At 34.3% G+C, this 17,860-nt stretch overlaps 1 protein-coding gene across 1 annotated transcript in view; it reads right to left on the bottom strand.

The window, feature by feature from the left end:
* LOC136974595 (beta-alanine transporter-like) overlaps positions 1–17,648 on the bottom strand; it is a 72,020-nt gene extending 54,372 nt beyond the window's left edge. The window contains exon 1 of the mRNA XM_067269525.1: positions 17,049–17,648. Coding sequence (XP_067125626.1) covers positions 17,049–17,441 — 393 coding nt within the window. The 5' untranslated portion in view covers positions 17,442–17,648. The remainder of the gene's footprint in view (positions 1–17,048) is intronic.
* Between the last annotated feature and the right edge of the window lie 212 nt (positions 17,649–17,860).

The raw sequence follows: 17,860 nt of genomic DNA, 5'->3' as shown, positions 1-17,860 counted from the left end.
GTGATTTTCTTAAGAGCAAGATACGAGATGAAATTTAATGGTGAGCGTGTGGTAAGCATTCTATGGTATAACATCAAAATTTCAAATAATTATTTCAAATTCTTTAAATATTATTTATGTTACAAAGAATTAACACTGGTTTTGTATTGTTTTTCTCGAATACAGCAACATATTTCCCACTCGCGGTGAGTTTTAAAACTAACTTTCTTGCTCTACCTTTTATATTATTTTTCGGAAATAAATTTTAGACGTTTTACAAACATTTTTCCCTTTATAAGCTTTGAAGTGTGGAGCAATTTAGTTGTAACGACTATATATTGAAAATATTAATACAATACCATACTGTACTTTTCCACGCGTATGGGACAGTAAGCTGCCTTCTATATTAGACAACGAAATCATTTATAGTGCAATTTCACCAGCAAAATTCTCAAAAGTATCGTTTAGTTCCAACGGGTAGCAAAAAAAGAAAAAACACAAAAGCAACCGGGCGATTTTAATTAGATTACCTGTATTAAACTCTGTTTAGCGGGATATTTACCATCCCAAATGAAACCAAATCTGATATGGTGACATTTGGAACATGGTGAAGACATTTCCGCAGAAATATTAGACCCAAAACTCACCATTAGGAAACCTTTGGCGCTTTAAGTAACAAACATTTTATTTGTACAGAGCATTCATGCTATATAGAGACCTTGGCGGCAGGGCATAGTATACTACTCGATGTGGTTTCCACCTAAAGACGATGGACAGTGTGTTCAATGGGCAACCGTATTTGATCTATGGTGCTTCTCGCGTGCAGTGTGACACTGTGTTTTAATGCTATCAAATTTGCAACATGTCTTCGATAAACCACATTTTTCAAGTTGCCCCACAATCAAAAATTACACAAAATGAGCACCAAAAAATTCCTTACTGGTAAATTTTGGTATTATTTTTTTCTTTATGGAAATGCCTTCTTCTTATTCGAAAACGTCACCATACCAGATTTGGTTGTATTTGGATTACTAATTATCTCTATACATCATTAAATAGGTATACTTTAACTACAATCACCCCCTTACATTATCTTCTCTACATAGATTTTTACGTGGCAATTATTTAAATTGCAAATTTTTAATATTATGCAGCATTTCTCTACCGAAATTCTCAACTAAATATATTAATATTTTGTTTCTTTGCGGTTTCCATTCCAATAAAACGACAATGGACAAGAGAAGCCATTTTTATACAATTCGCGAGTATCGCGTGGAAGTAGAAGCGTTTTATCACACCCGAAACTTTCTCTTAACTGCTTTTACCAGCAGCCATTACTGTTTGTTTGTATTAATTGACCGTAAAAGAAGAAGAAAATGTGAAAGTTGTAGAAACAGAAGTCGCCACATGGTCTAGATAGCCACTGGATGAACGTTAAAAAATAGCGGAAAAGCTATTTTCTAATTTAATGTACCGTTATTTCACATTCGTAATTACTTAATTGGTATCTTAATTATCATTAATTAGCATCCGCAATGTTAATCATAAAAAATAATAATCATAATTAACGAAAATAAACAAACGTAAGAAATGGCAACATTGTCCATTATCTAACGTTGCCAGTTATATAGAAGCTCATTTAATGGACCCTAATTTGGAGACTTTTTGAATTCGAATCGTTACCGACTGTTACGAGGGAAAAAAATAATATTTATTTGCATGTGAACGACTGTGTTTCAATGAGAAACCCCAGTCCACTCGTACGTTTTCAATTTAGTCAGAGAGTAGTTCAATTAAATAAATTGAATTTAGCTAATAATTGTCTCCGAACAAATTTAAATGCATATGCAAATAGTTGTTATATACTTAAGTGGATTTTTTTCTCTTCAATTCTTTTATTATGTCGCTATTTTATTACAATGTTTTCGTTTGGCCTTTGTCAACGAGCCATTGTGTTGTAGGACGTGAGAATCTGCTCTAATGTCCGTTACTGAAATAAATAAATGAGATTTTTCCGAGAGTGGCACGATAGAAAAAAAGATTGTAGATGGGGAGGAGGAAAAAAACGGAGGGAAAACTGTATACGAAAACGCTTGGCATTTCTATCGCAGAGACTACTCGCTGCTTCCGCTGTACGTATATCGATCGATTGTACTGCGTATCGGCCACAGAACGGGAACGAACCCCCACCCGAAAAGCACTCTTCTCTAGGCCTTGTACGAATTTTTCCCGCTTCTTTCCTCTGCTTTGGAGAAACGATGACTAGAAGTATTATAACCCGCCGTGGAGAAGATACGGTTTATAATTAGCATCCGGAATGTTTTGTTTCTCTTGCCACCCACAACTGGTCCCGGATCGTTTCCTAGCAACCGTTGCAGGTAACTGACACGGGAAACAACTGAAATATAAATAGATGAGACCAGTGCTGCTCAATTATTAAAAGCCGAATGCTGGGGGCATTATCTGCGTTTTGTGCAAGAAGCTGTAGCTGATGGCTGACGTCTCGGCAACGCGACTGTCCGCCATGCTGTTTCTCTTATATAGTAAATTAGCGTGCGATATGAGAATGCCCGCCCTATAAATTGGAGGAATCGGTACAGGAAACTGTAGTAATTATTGGCATAAGTTGAAAACTTTTTATATATATAACTTATAAAAGATTTATGGCTCGTAAGATCCTGGATCTTGGCGTCTAATCCTCGTAACGTGCATAATATTTTCACGTCTTTGTGGCGAACTGCCATTCAAAGCTTAGAAGTGAAGAATTAGAATTCGTCTTTTTTATCCTCTTCCGCATCCTTCCGGCAAGTATTCAGCTTGCAGTTGTCTTCCTTTGGGAAAAGAATCACGAAAGCGGAAGGAAAGAAGCAATAGCACACAAGAAAGAGACGGGAAGTAAATCGGAAGCTTTACTGTCGCAGCTTCCTTCATTTGATTGCATTAAAAGCCAGCATGTACTCTGCACAAATGCAAATAAACGGAAAATCTTTATTTCTGTTTCCACTCACTCGCATGGCTAACCCCTTTTGTTTCTTTCAACATTAAATTCAATAAAATTTATAAATTAATTACTTACCGTTTTAGAAAAACTTAGATTTTAAAGAGTTTGCGACTTTTTTAATCTCATAATTTACTTATTCTTGATTTAAAACATTGTTTAATTAGTAAGAGGGAAAATCTTCCGGATAATCGTCCAGGTCGTTCTTTGTTCTTGAAACGAAGCCGAAGAAGAATTAATTTTTATAGAAAATATCCGGAGCGGAACTTGGTCAAATTTTGCCAATTCTTCAGCCATTTCCTGTCTCAACACGTGGTACGTGTTCCTTTATTCAGGAGATTGCCCGTCTCCGAATTTCGCCCCGATTGTTGACAGCTACTGGTCGATGGCGCTGACATAAATCTTCCTTTGCGCGTTGTTGCCGAGGTAACGAAAAGCGGTGGCTTAATTTCCTACCCGATTCTGTTAGTCTTTCCCATCGACATCCATCCGAGAGAGCAATCCCATCTGTCAAGTGAGTGGGGCGTTGATGCCAACGTGTTGTTTTTCCATTAAAAGTTCCGTCTCCCTCTTGTCTACTCCAGAAGTGTCAATTACTGTATTCGATTGAATTCCACGCCGAATTTTCTAATTAAAAACATAAAAAAACTTTAAAAATATATGGGATTAATAGGTTAAATTGCGCCTAGAAGTAAATAATATTTTTACACCTAAGCAATAAGCCAGGATTTGTACTTGTAGCGGAGTAACTGAAGAATTCATCAGTGTCAATTTAGCACCAGAATCTCTTCGGCGTTACCGAAATTAACTGGTTTCTCTACTTCCTTAAGGGTATTGCTTTCTTCCAAATGTCACTTTTGGCAATTTTTAATTAAAGAATTCTGTGGTAGGTGCCATTTGCAGCTGTTTCGTCTAAGTAATTACTTTGATCTCTAAATTGCCAGAAGACGATGGTGAATAGGGAAGAAAGTAAACGTAAAAGTAGAATCTATCTAATTTGGCGCCACGCCTCTTATTCGCATGGTTATCTACTTCGATCGATGTATGTGAACCTACTTTTATTGATTTATAGTAAGGATACCGCCTCGCTTATCACAAATTTCCAGTAATGGACCATAGTGCCAATAAGTAGTGTTTATCCTGCAATCCAACGATTGCGGTTAATTGGTTTTTTCTCCTTCTTCTTACTCTTTTTACAAATGAAATGCGCATTTTGTTGCTCTTTATCGCTTCACACATCAGCAGAATTCTATCTTTTACACAAATGTGATAACATCAGATTTTAGCGACTAAGTTTTGCCTCATTACCTATAAGTTAGCGAAGAGGAACAGAAAAAAAAGACTGTTTCTTCCAAAAATATCCGCATTTGGCAACTTTTAGAGGTCATAATTTGTTCTTTAATTATAATATCCTCTTTGCTCTTGCAAATTTACAGTTTTTCACAATCGGAATAAGCTCTGAAGCTGGAAATTTTGATGTCGAAACCACTTAGGCTTCAACTTAATCCATTGTAAGATGCAAGATCCAACCAGTGATCTATAACTAAACAATAAATGAAACCTGTTCTTGATTCTAGAGGATATCCTGCTATTCCACCCAATAAATTTGTCCTCAATTAACCTTTTGCTGACACAGAACCTTGTAGAGCGAACCAAGTTTTTCTTCTGTCTAACAAACTATTATTGCATTCGAAGAGGATGAAGTAAAGAAAAAAATAACTAGATAAATGCCGAATCTCTCTTCGGTCAGCAAAAAAGTTGCTTCAAATATGTTTTTTTATTTTTTTATTTTGATGTCACCTTTCTACGATTCTTATTTGCAGAATCCTTCATGGTGATAAGTCTAATAGTTCTGTCAATGGTTCCTTCTGGATGATAAGCCAACTGTTGGTATGTTTCTTAATAATGAATCTCAACATAGATCTAGAATCTACTACTGGTGGTATATTTCTTGTTAATGAATCTAGTATTGGGTCCTATCTCATGACAATGAGCCTATTATTGGATCTAAGGACTCGATTTCTTATACAATGCATCTACCATTTTCTCTCCTATTTGATAAGCCAACTATTTGTTAATAACGAGTCTAACCGTAGGTGTAGAATCCTTTATTGCCGATCTATTCCTTCGTGATGCGCCCATTGTTTGCTGTTACTTTGTGATAATGAGCTCACTATTGTATATATCGATTCAACTTAAGTAACGCATCTACTAATCATCAATGGCTCCTCTTGAATTGGCCTATTTCTTAATAGTAATAAATCTAGAATAGGTCTAAAATCAACTACTGATGATCTATTTTTTATTGATGAGCCTGTTATCTCGTGATGATGAACTCACTATTGGATTTTCTTACATAAACTTGCCTATCTTTCAATAATGAATCTTTCTATTCAGCTTTTAGTATAGTAAATGGACTCATATCGATCTATCCTTTGGTCGTGAGCTTACTAATCTACTCCTGTAGGTGACTTATGACTCCCAAGTCTTATACTCAATTTCAGTTCGCCAGGAGATACGTGACTAGATTCGAGCAGTGACTTCTAGAAACTCTTCAAAATACGTAAGCAATGTTCTCTCTGTTCAAACGACCCCATTCATTGTCCACTACAGTCTCCAGTGTCAGTACCATCTCTTGTTAAAGTAACGAATCCATTATTGGTCTAGTTCTTAATAATGAACCTAGTATTGGGGCTAACTCTCAATAATGAACCTCCTCTTGGCCAGACTCTCAGTAATAAACCTACTATTGATCTTGCACACAGTAATGACTCTACTATTGGCATTATTTCTTACTAACCTGTTTAACTCTTAGTAATGACTTCCCATTGGCTCATTACGAAGAACTAAGGCTGAGAGAACGTATCAAGTTTAGCAATCGATACAGGAAGTATCGAAATATCTTCCAGATTAAGAATTAATGGTTTATACAGCCATCAGGAAGAGCAAAAGTACTAAAGCAACAGCTAAACTTTACAATGTTAAATCGTGTTTTACCATCAAAAAAAACAGCAGTAAGATGTCTAATTTATTAATTTTTTGTAAGGACAATATCCTAAACGATTTAAACTAAAATTTAAGAGATTTTTATATAAATTATGAATTGTCTAAACGACATTTGAACGTTATTTTGCGTCATTTAGCACCCATTTGATGACTTTTCTCACTCAATCCATCATTGCTCCGAATGTTTTGCAATTATGTTGATAGGAGCAGCATTAGCTACCTGACAGATAAAATATATGATTGTGTTGTTCATTTTCTAACCCCCATAAAGAGAAAAATCGAGCATTGTACGAACGTATCTAAACGTGTGTTAATGATATTCGTATGAAAAATTAAAGCGTTTTTAGTGATCCTTTGGGGTCGTTTCGCATCATCTTAAAACGTTCAAACAGACTTTTCTCGGTTGACTACTAACAAATTTTATCTTTAAATAATTTCCCCGGAGCCAAATTTTTTAAAAATACTGTACATTTTGTTTCTAATTCTTGCTATAAAGTGTGAATTTTCCATTAAACAAGCGCTAAAATCCCTTCGATTTGTAGCTTTTCTACGACGAAAATTAGCATTTATAGCCGTCAGTAATGGTTTCAAATTGTGGAAGAACGTCGCTTATACCCGAAAAAAAAGACAGTAATAATGGTTTCAGACACGAAAACATTTTCATTTAATTAAAATTTCGATGCCAAATAACCAAGAAACTTAACCGACTTCTTCCATCGCTTTAATTTGTGACAATGTTTGATAAAGAAATTCACTTAGTACCATAAAGATTTAATCAAAATAAGTTAATAAAATTATAGCCCTTTAAGAAAACGTTGGTAATTATATTAGTTTCTTTAAGTAAATTCAGTTTTTGAAGCAAATTCTATCGATTTTCCTTCAACGAAAATGGAGAGAAACTATTGTTTTTCATCAATAAATCACTTGAAAATTGTTCTTGTGATTACTTTCGATATAATGTTTCATAAATATTCAACTTTAAAAGTCAAATTTCGCTTACTTAAATTGAATTTATCCTGATAAATTCCTCTTTCAAATGGTAGACAGATGCCGAGAGTCATTGATGCATAAGAGTTTCATTGAGTGCCTCGTCAGTGGGAACAGCTGCAAAATTCAACCAATAGCACCAAAATGAGCTCCCGCCAGTCCATAAAGTGAGTATATTATATTTTTAGACTCTTCTCGATTTAGTCCCTCTTCCCGATGAGAATATATTGCGGTATCTTGTAATTGCTAAGGAGAACAACACGAAATTCACGCGGCAGGTCTGTGAAATTTTAAGTTTTGAAGATGGAAACAGGTAAAAATTTCAGTTTTTATGTTGTAACACGTGTGAAATTGGGTGTAAAAGATGGAAACTCAGTTTAAGATAATGTGCAGGTGTTGATATTCTACGTTCTAATATATGAGGGGTTGGAGGAAAGCATAAAACTATAATACTCTAAGCTCAATATGTAAAAATAAAATGTAGAAGATTGCAAAAAGAGCTTCGAGTTATGCATAAATTTATGTGATTTCTGTGAAAAGATACATCAAGGAAGCTTCCAACTTCATAAAACAACTTATAATCACAAACCTTAAGGAGAAAATTCATGTTTCTGGAAAAGACATAAAAAGTTTTCAGTTTCTATGATGATAATTCAAGGAGAGTTTATTTTCTAAATTTTTCAGTTATATAAGGTACGGAATTACACTTTCTGTCTTCTTCCCATCGAAAATCATCATTTTAGAATATTTACAAACCCGAAACAGAAGAGAAATCGTAGCTTAAACCACGGTTAAGCGATTTAGTTCTTTCGTACATCAGAAAAGGACATTAGAAACGAACTAATTCGCTTCTCTAATGCGAGGTTCACGTTACAGATTGATAATTCCAAGATTATCATCACGATACAAGCATAAAAGTGGACATAAAAGTAAGCCATCATTAACCAGAATCGAATGGCAATGCGGTGTTTTTCAGCAATCAGCAAAAAGATTGGTTAGTAATTCAGGTAAAAGAGGACATTTCACTTCCTGTAATTAGGAGGAGGACACGAAACATACGAAAAATGTTGGAAGGAGGGGGAGGAAAAATAACGATTCGACTCGATAATCGGGGCTTTTCTGGCAGTTTCATTTCCTGTGGCGTGTCAAGCTGGGATTATTAGGTGTGTCTACTAGCAAACGAATGGGTAGATTCCGTGCTGAGGTAAGTCACGACATGTCAATACGATAACGACTGGAGGTCTGTAACCTTGCTGAAGCAACAAATTGCTGACAGAAAATAGATATGTTTGGAAATGTGTGATTTTCTTTATATTGAAACTGCGGTTCATCGTGGACGGTTGTAGTATGGTGTGAAGAAATTGTCGAAATTGTGAGAACAAGACGCGAAATAAAACAATAACAGAATGTCAACAGCGGAAGAGGATAGTAAGAAAACGGATGGATAGTGTACGAATGATGAATATAGACGGGTAGTAAGGCACAGAAGTACTTAAAGTTTTGAATACCAAGAATAAGACAAACAATAAGAGAACATGAACACATAATGCAGTGAGAATGCAAGAAAGTGAACAATGAGAATGATATTCGAACAGAAATATGATGAAGAAGAGGACGACAGACGCACGTGTAAACAGAAAATAATCTATATATATAACCCATCGAACGCCAAAAACGGGCACTAGAGGCGCCCCTATCGTGTGTCATATTTCAAACATTTAAATTAACAATATAAATTATTATTATTCATTTGGCCAATAACAATATAAATAATTCAGTATATTTGTAATAGGAATTTATTATTGTCACGGAATGCCTGTAACGTGCACTAGGGGGCGAATAACGAAAAAACGGATAGTTTTGAAAATTATATAGTGGGCTTCCGGAAGGTAATATTTTTGAATAAAGAATATCTTCACTTTCTAATATAGAAATACTGTTAGCTGTTTGTGTATTGATTCTTCGAGTTTAGTTTTTAAGATGAGGAATTGTATACATTTATATATATTAAGTGCATCAAACTTTTAAAAATTAAGCGCATAAAACTTTCATATATTAAGTGCATCAAACAAGCCTCATAGAATTTGTAATGCTGCTAGAACGCCCACTGGGGGCGTCCCGGGCTACCAGTAAAATATAAAAGGAGATATGAAAAATGTAAAAGAATAAATGGTTAGATGGAAATATTATGAGCGAAACTCAAAAATAAGATGGAATTATGAGCAGTAAGTTTTGGCTCTACGGAGGACTTATCACGCACTATTGTATGATAAGTCCTCCATAGAGTGTGTTAATTTAACTGTTATCTTGTTTATAACTTTGCATTACGTTCGTTTACCATAGTATTTACGTCACAATAAACTTTACTAGCAACAATTATAATCTATAGTTGCTATTTGTACGGAAAACACAACATACCGTCTGTGTAAAATTCCGCATCACCAGCAAAATAGAGTGTACGTTTTAAGTATGTATAAAAATGTAATTCTGTACCATTTTAATCATAAAGCCAAATGTTTGCAACGAAAAATCGCTTGTATTTTTGCAGACGCTGTATTCCATCAAATTATAACAAGTGGGACAAACGACGTGTCCGAAATGCATACCGTCGTCATAATAAACCCTGTCTTTCTACTTCTGTGTGATTACTCCGACAACGTCAATAGTGTGAGATAAGTCCTCCATAGAGCCAAAATTTAGTTTCATATTGTAACACGAGGACAAAAACAGTTTGAGATTAACTCAGTGCTTGAAGACGGAAAAGGATGAAATGTAAGAAATTCCTCTGTCTAATAATTTTTCAAATGACCTTATCCATTCTGAAATGTAGAAGAAAATATGGAAAAATGTTTTCAGAATCAGTACAGACCGAGTTTTTATAAGTTTTCTAACAATTGGCATCTCAAGATGTTCTTTTCATTATCTCGTAATACCATTCTGGATTTGAGTACGGTAGCAATCCATCAAGTAAGACGTAACGTTACCCACTTCCAAACTCGTCAAAGAAGATGTCATTTGTAGAAGTAGAATCTCTAAATTGAACTATCTCGGGGTGAACAATTGATTCGAGGACAAAAGTTGGCACGTAGATGCATCCTCCATTAATCCCAAAGGATGGGCGACAACAAAAAGATGTGCAGTACAGAAATCTGGAGGATGAAAGCTGAAGAGAAATCCTGTTTTTCTATCAAAAAAGAGGGTGCAAGGAAATCGAAGCGAAACCAAATTAGGAGTAGCAAGAAGAATTAATCATTCATAAGGTAGGATAGGATATTACATGCAGATGGTATGTTGCTTCAGGGAATTGAAACAAAATCTTTTCGTTCTGCAACACTCAGGATTAAGAGCAGGGAGAAAAAGTATGCGATTTATTATGTATCTCCCCTTTCTAGAATTTAGAAAATTTAATAATTCTAAAAATAAGATAGAAAACAATTCAGTTAAGCTCCTGTCTTTAACTATTACTCTACTGCATCTGATTAAGGAAACTGGAAAATGAGATCTTGCTTTTAGAATATTGTGACTTCCGATGTTGGAATGTATAATTTACAAGAGTTTGTTGCACTCTTCCATCCTCCAGTGTCCGACTTATGCAAAGTATGTAAGCTTCATTAAAATGAAGTATGGCTACAATCCCTAACGACGGGATGATCAATGACCGAGGATAAATAGGAATATCCATCTTCCTGATATGAGTAAGAGTTTTAATTTTATCATCCTGCCACTTAAAAATGCCTTGGATATTTAAGTAACGCGTGATTAATCTGTGTGACTAAGTGACTTTCTTCCTTTTACGTGTCAGTTGGTAATTCACAGTTAAAATATAGAATGTAACAAAATTCCACAAGCATCCCTCATCTCCAGTGATGCAGATCCTTCTACAGAAAAGATTTAGGGAGAACAGACGGTTTCTATAGTTTATATCTTGCTATTATCCTCTCGTAAGTACGAAAATAATAGAAAATGGCCCTCGAAACTTTTAAAAGGCGTTAAAATAACATTTTAAGAACGTTTAATTTTAAAAATATAAATGCAAATTCGATTAAATTTGATAGAAATACATTTTTTCATAAAGGAGATTAAGAAAAGCAACAGTTCTTATAGTAAATATCTGATTCGTATTCTGTTATTGGCTTCGAAACAATTTAAAAAATGAAATTTAAAGCATCAAATAACACTTTAAGATGCTCACTCTCAGCGATTCAACTTGTATACTTGAGAAAACTTTAGTGTTTGTGCCACATAACGTCTATATTTTTAATTCAGTAACAAGTTATATCGTCATATCACGTCTACAGAACTAGGATAACCCCAAAATCGAATGAAATAAAACCACAATTCCCGCTTCAAATTAATGAATTAAACGTTTAGAAAGAAGAGATTCGAAGGAGCAATTGTTCGGTTCACACGAGAAGAATGAAAGCTCTTCAATATCTGTACTTTTAATACTGGTACATCTTTACAAAAGGATTTAACAAGCGACAATGAGAGAAAACAAAGACATTGTTTATAGAAAACAAATTGGAGTAAGGAAGAGAAAAGAGTGATAAATGAATGCGTAACGAAAATAAAGGAACTCGAAGATAGAAGCAGGAAAATCTAATTCCCTAATCGAATGCTTGAATAAAGTTAAATAAGCCTCTGTTCTAAAGAGATTGAAACCATAGGAAATTATTTAATCGATTCCAGTTCCTTCTACACTATCAAAAGAATTGCACTTCATAAAATTGCAGTTGTATTGTGACTCTAACGTATAAACAAGTCGTTCTCTCGTCCATTTACAAGTTAATATCAACATTCTCGTGTCTGATACTTTGTTTTTCAGGATATTCTAACCACGAATAAGAAAGAATAACGATTATAGCTTTTATTGTAGATTGTTTGAGTCACAGAAATCCTAAATTTGGGATATTCTTCCAATGTTAACTTTTTGTTCGTTCGGGATTAACAATAAATCCAAATTTCGTGGAGATTCAGGATAAATTTTAAGTAAATCTTTGATATTTTTGTAGTCCGTGCTTCTTTGGACTCGGCAACGTTTTTTAGTCCTTGTTTTCCCGGATTCAGGAACATTCTATAGTCCGAATTCCTATGTATCCAAGACTTTCGAAATTAATATCTTGTCGTTATCCAAGAGTTATTTAAACCACAAATAAACACATCCATCAAACGACGTTACGACAGAAACTCATTCTAAAGGAAAAGCTACGGATAGAAAATAATTTCGAATTTTTGTGAATTCGGGATGTTTGGAAAAATGCTAATCGTTGAATACATTGAGGATACGTTTCGAACTTCGTTATCGTGGGCAAAACAGGAAGAAAGATGGCTCCGTTCACAGAAGAACAAGTAACAATCATCGGCATCCTATTCGGAAATGGATACAAGATAAAAGTTGATTGATTAACCCATTGACAAATAAGTTCTTGCTCTTTATGTAGCGGAAGGCATTGACAGAATCGATGATAAGAAACCGCTACTTAAACTAAATGCTGTAAAGTCCGTAAATAGCTCAAAAGTTATGAAGCGTGTACCCGTTTCAGATAGACAAATATCCAATTTATCGATTTTCGATGCTTGATGTCGTGAGAAGAGAACTCGTATTTTTCAAATAGTATTATTTTTTTCTACTTTACTGTACGATATTTTCTTACTGAACAAAAATAGTCATCGATCTGGACAATAATTATGATTTCTGAATGACTTTTTTTAATAAAGGAACCGGCTGTAAATGTTGTCAACTCTAGTTGTAATTATACGAAGTTAAACGCGATTTTTTTTTCAAAATGTAAGAAAGTAACAATTTTTTCATCTTCATCAATAAGAAAATGTAGTAAATTTTTGTTAGAATCGATAATAAAAGCGATATTCGTTGATGCAAATCTCCGTCTCCCAACCTTTTCCGAGTGTGCTTTGCTTTTAATGTATTTGAATATGCAGCATCCAGTTTCGGGTGATCGCGAGCTACCGGTTGAAAGATAATCGATTTAACTCTGCTAATTTATGGAGCTAAATACCGATAAAAAAAATATATAAAAAGTTCAATATAAGATCGTTAAAAATTCAAAAATGTGATGAAAAAGTTCAATAAACATTTATTTTTTCGAAATGTTTAATTTATCAAGGCCATAATATGACATGTTATGGAGTTAATAAGAAATTTAAAGATTAAATTCATTATATATCCTCATTTTGGCGCATAATTTAAAAGGTTAAACTGTTACTTAGAAAGTTATTATTCATTGAAAGTGTGAGTGAAGTGGGAGAAGTTTATTGACTTATGAGAATTTCGTGTTAATTAGTACACTCTTTTGCTTCTAGAATGTGTCAAACGAGCACGTTTCCTGAAACAAACAGCAAAATCTTTTCTCTCTAAACTTCAGTTTTATCTCTAAATAAATAATGAAAATATCAAAAAGTTTTCATTAGAAATTTAAGAGGTTTCTCGTATGTTGGTTGGTTGTGAAGAATTAAATAGGTTTCTCGTACAAAGTGATTCTCCGATAGAGGAAACCTTTTTAAAATTTTTCTACACTTAAATTACACATTTAAGCTTAAAATTACTCTCACACATTTATAAATTTATAAATATTTTAAGATATAAAACAAGAAGTAAGAATAAACTACGCTATGATACATATAATGACAAAATCTTAAATTATACATAAGTTAATCTCTTGTATGAGAAGGTAAGGAAGACAGAAGATGAGAATAATCAGTAAAATATAGAACGAAAATAAACAATATTAATTTTTATTACTGCAATCCTCCATCTTCTTCATCTTTCCATCCTGTAGATAAGGAAAAGAAGATGGAGAAACGATCAGAGGATAAGAATTATTCGAATTTAATTTTGTATAAATTAATGCTGATTATTCTTTTCTCCTATCTTTTCTGCCACGCAGATAAAGTTAATGGTTGAAGATAGCGCTGATTATTCTTTCCTGCCGAAGATAAGGTGAATGGAAGGATTGTGTATGAGAACACATTCGATTATTTCTATCCTCTGCCTAATTTTCCTTATAGGAGAGGAAAGAATCAGAGAAACATAGTGATAGAGTGAGCCGAGTTCTGTGTATTCTATGGATAAATCATTTAAGTTATTTGCACTTTTCTAACTCTGCATCGATTTTAGATGCGACCAATCAATTTTCCTGAACTTTTTAGTAAATATTCCACAAAATTTCCCTCAATTTTTAAAGTAAAGAAGAGTTTCTCTTGCTTTCCAATCCGTAAACACTTAAACGCGACACTCGTATTGACTAGCTTATACTTTATTAGCTTTCAGTTTACGTTTCTCTTTATTATTAGATTTTCCTCGGATTTCTAAACAGGTTGGTAAATTTTGCACACGATTTCCTTAAGGCACAACAGTGTTTGTGAAAATGTTGGAAGGTTTGAACGACAGGAAATCGAGTTGGAGTCGTTGCCATTCGATCAACTGTCAAAAGTTAATTGGGATACGTCGGTTATTTGGCAAAAATATTTACTTGGCATCTTAGATTCCATACAGAGTGACAGCTTAATCCATAGTAGAAATGTGATTCTGTCAACCTTCTACCAACAAAGGTACTGCGATGAGTTTATACCTGTTTAACCTGTACTGTAGCTAATGCTAAGTCCTACAATGACGAATTATAACGGTTATACGTGTCATTTTACTGATTTTTGATGATAAAAACGTTGAACTTTTAAGTACATCGGCTTAATATCATCTAACCCTTTGCATAGTTTAGACACGAAGTGATGAAACTGGAGAAATTTAAGCTTTGTAAATTGGTTGATGGGGTGAAAAGGTCAGCAATTTTCTATGCAGTATAAAGTGATTTTTAAAAATTAATTCAGAATTGACTTAATTTTATTAAAATACTGTCCAAAAATTGAAAATAGAGTGTTTTTAAGCAGTTTTTTGTCTTTTTGTAGGCATTTTCTTTCATTTTTTGTAACTCCATTATTCCCTTCCATGGTTTCGTGATTCGTAGACTTTTATGGAGCATCAATTTTTTGTTTTTTTACTATTTTGTAGTCAGTTATTCTTCTTTTTAGTCTTTCTGTGAAGTTTTCAAAGATATTATTAATTTTTTATAGCTCTTATAGATGCGTATTTATAATTTTTTGCTTTTTAAAACCATTCTTATATACATTTTACAGCTACTTTTGACTTTTCCGAATATAATTTTGAGATATTCGAATACCTTCAAAGGCATTTTTTGCTATTCTTTCAGGTATTTTTTGCATTTTAATGGACATATTTCTAAGTAAAATAAAAACAAAAGACAATAAACAATGTAGAAAAAAGTAAAAACACAAAAGAAAAGGATTTATGAGCATTCCTTCTCCAAAAGAATTTCTGGAAAATAACATTCTTTGTCGACTAGACGTGCAATAAAAACAAAATTGATGAAAAAATTAATAAATAAATAATATTTTCAATACATAAAAAGCTAAAACCAGTTGATTTAAGTCCTTAGAACTATAAAAAAAAACGCAAAAAATTGAATTTATCACCTGAAATTCGGCAAGTATTAATAATAAATCATCAACTAGATTCTGCAGAGGTCAAAGTTCGCGTGTGAATTTCTAGGGGACGTAGTGAAATTGTATTGAATTTCATGATATAGTACTTGAATCAATACATTTATAATACTTTTCTTTAATACGGAACGTGACTTTACAACATGCCAATCAATATATCATGTCACGAAAGCTCGACACACGCGTACAGTTGACGACCTCTGTACTAAATCACGTGTGGTAAGTTAAATTCTCCTCTTGAGGAATAAAATGCTATTAAAAATGAGGAAACGTTCTCGTAACTTTTATACTTAAATTGTGAATTGTCAAGTTCTGTTCACGACCGAATGAATGAAAGGTGCAAAAATGGTTTTTATACGGAATTAAATATAGATTTTGTGGTCCATTATCTCTATAATTTAAAAATAAAAATTGAGGAAAAGTCATAAATTATCTTTCATCACCCAAACAATTAAAGAGAAAAAAATCTCCATTAATTTTGTGCTTTTATTGAGTTTCGATCCTCTCACGAGTATAGATTTTGGCTTTTCTCTTCATCGTGAAAGTTGTTTTTTGTTTTCTCTTATTCTAGAAATGAGATTTTTGACTTGCTCTTCTAGAAACGAAAGGAATTTCTGGCATTCTGATTCTAAAAATGTGAAGATTTTTGATTTTTTTTCTTGTACAAACAAAAGTTTTTGACTTCCTTTCTTCTAAGAATGAGAAAATTTTCTAACTTATATTAATAAAATAAAAGAAAACCTTAATTTATATTGCGGAAAATGAGAGCTTTTTCAAGATTCTCTTTCAAAAATCAAGAAATTTTCTTATTTTTATTTCTATTTTGATAATTTGATAATAAGCTTTTATTTCTAGAGGTTCTTCCAGAGAAAAAACACTCCAAAACTTAAAATAAAATTTTAAAATGAAAAAAAAGCATTCCGAATTTTTATTTTACATTTTAGATAATTATCCTACCTTTTTATTATTATTATTTATTTATTTCTATGCATCGAGCATGTTAATAAACGTTGGGCGACTCCGCAACATCACGAAGCTGTGCGGAAAGCTATTATTAGTATCTCAGGGGTAGACAAGAATTTGTCTGGTTTAGGAGATCCGAATTTCATCGTTTGAGAGAATTTCACCTTTCATTTCGTAGAGAATCATTTGTAGCCGACACAAATCGTACAGATTGAACTTTTCCAATCGAATCGCGTGGAGAATGGCTGAAATCTTTCTCAATAGCACTTCACCACTTCTCTTGGAAGTACACTCGAACGAGATCTGACCGAAATTAGAATTGCAGAGGCTCACTCCACGCACTCAAATCTCTACTTATGAATTTTTACCATCGAAATCGAGTTAATTTAAGTGGATATCGTCCCACCGTCCTTCGAAATTTATCCAAAATTTGCATATCTAAGAAGGTAGAAACGTGGTTTATTTGTAGGACCATACTCAAAAAAAGGCTGGTAGACGGGTTGTTATAACGCTGTTTATCACGAAATTGAGAGGAAAGGAGATCGCGTGGGCGGTTGCTAAGTTACAAAAGGAGTTTTACCTGGGTGACGATGGTGTCGTCGTCCAGTAGGGAGGTCCAGTTGTAGTCCCATCCGCTGTAGCAGGATACACGAGGCCAAGTGGCATTCCGGCGCCAGCTCCTGGGATTCTGCTGCCTGAATCGACTAAAATTGACGCTGAACACAGTGCACCTGCAGAAAGTGCGGTGGTCGCGCTGGAAAGGGATTGTTAGTTCCTTCTTCGTATAATCGCTGACGTTCAAGTTGGCCAGATCTGGCACGTGGCACCAATGATCGGGAGAGAGTGACATGAATATCTGGCTGTAGGCGTGCGAACCGTACGGCAAGTGCGCTGGCAAGAACACGAACCACAGCAGCAGCTGCTGGTACTTGCCGTACTCACCGACATCCGATAAAACGTCGTCCAACTCCATGCGAGAGACGTTGCCGTGCGACTGCTCCTCACCTCTACTCCCGCTTTTTAACCCCAAGACATTTTCCGACACCAGGGCGGCGCTGTGCCATCCGCATGGACCTCGTTGACCAATCCGAGTTGATCTTACATTAGTCCTTTAACGAGATCTGAGGCCTGTGAGTGGGATGAAGTTCGGAAGATTCGAACTGGTAACGCTCACTCGAAAGAGGATAAATCGATCTGCCAGTGCCTTGATTCAAAGGCTAAATTTAAGGTTTTCGACTAAGTATCAGCATCCGGATGTGGAAAAAACTCTATTTTGGAGCTTCTAGTCTTTATTATTCGATTTTGGACAGAATTTAAGTGCTCGTTACGCTCATCTTACTTATCACATGTGTATTCCCTACGAGAGAATACGTTTCCTCGTACAAACGATGA

Source organism: Centruroides vittatus, unplaced genomic scaffold, assembly GCF_030686945.1.
Source record: "Centruroides vittatus isolate TY-2023 unplaced genomic scaffold, ASM3068694v2 contig_351, whole genome shotgun sequence".
In the NCBI taxonomy this organism is placed as follows: domain Eukaryota; kingdom Metazoa; phylum Arthropoda; class Arachnida; order Scorpiones; family Buthidae; genus Centruroides; species Centruroides vittatus.
This window is presented reverse-complemented; position numbering and strand designations above follow the sequence as displayed.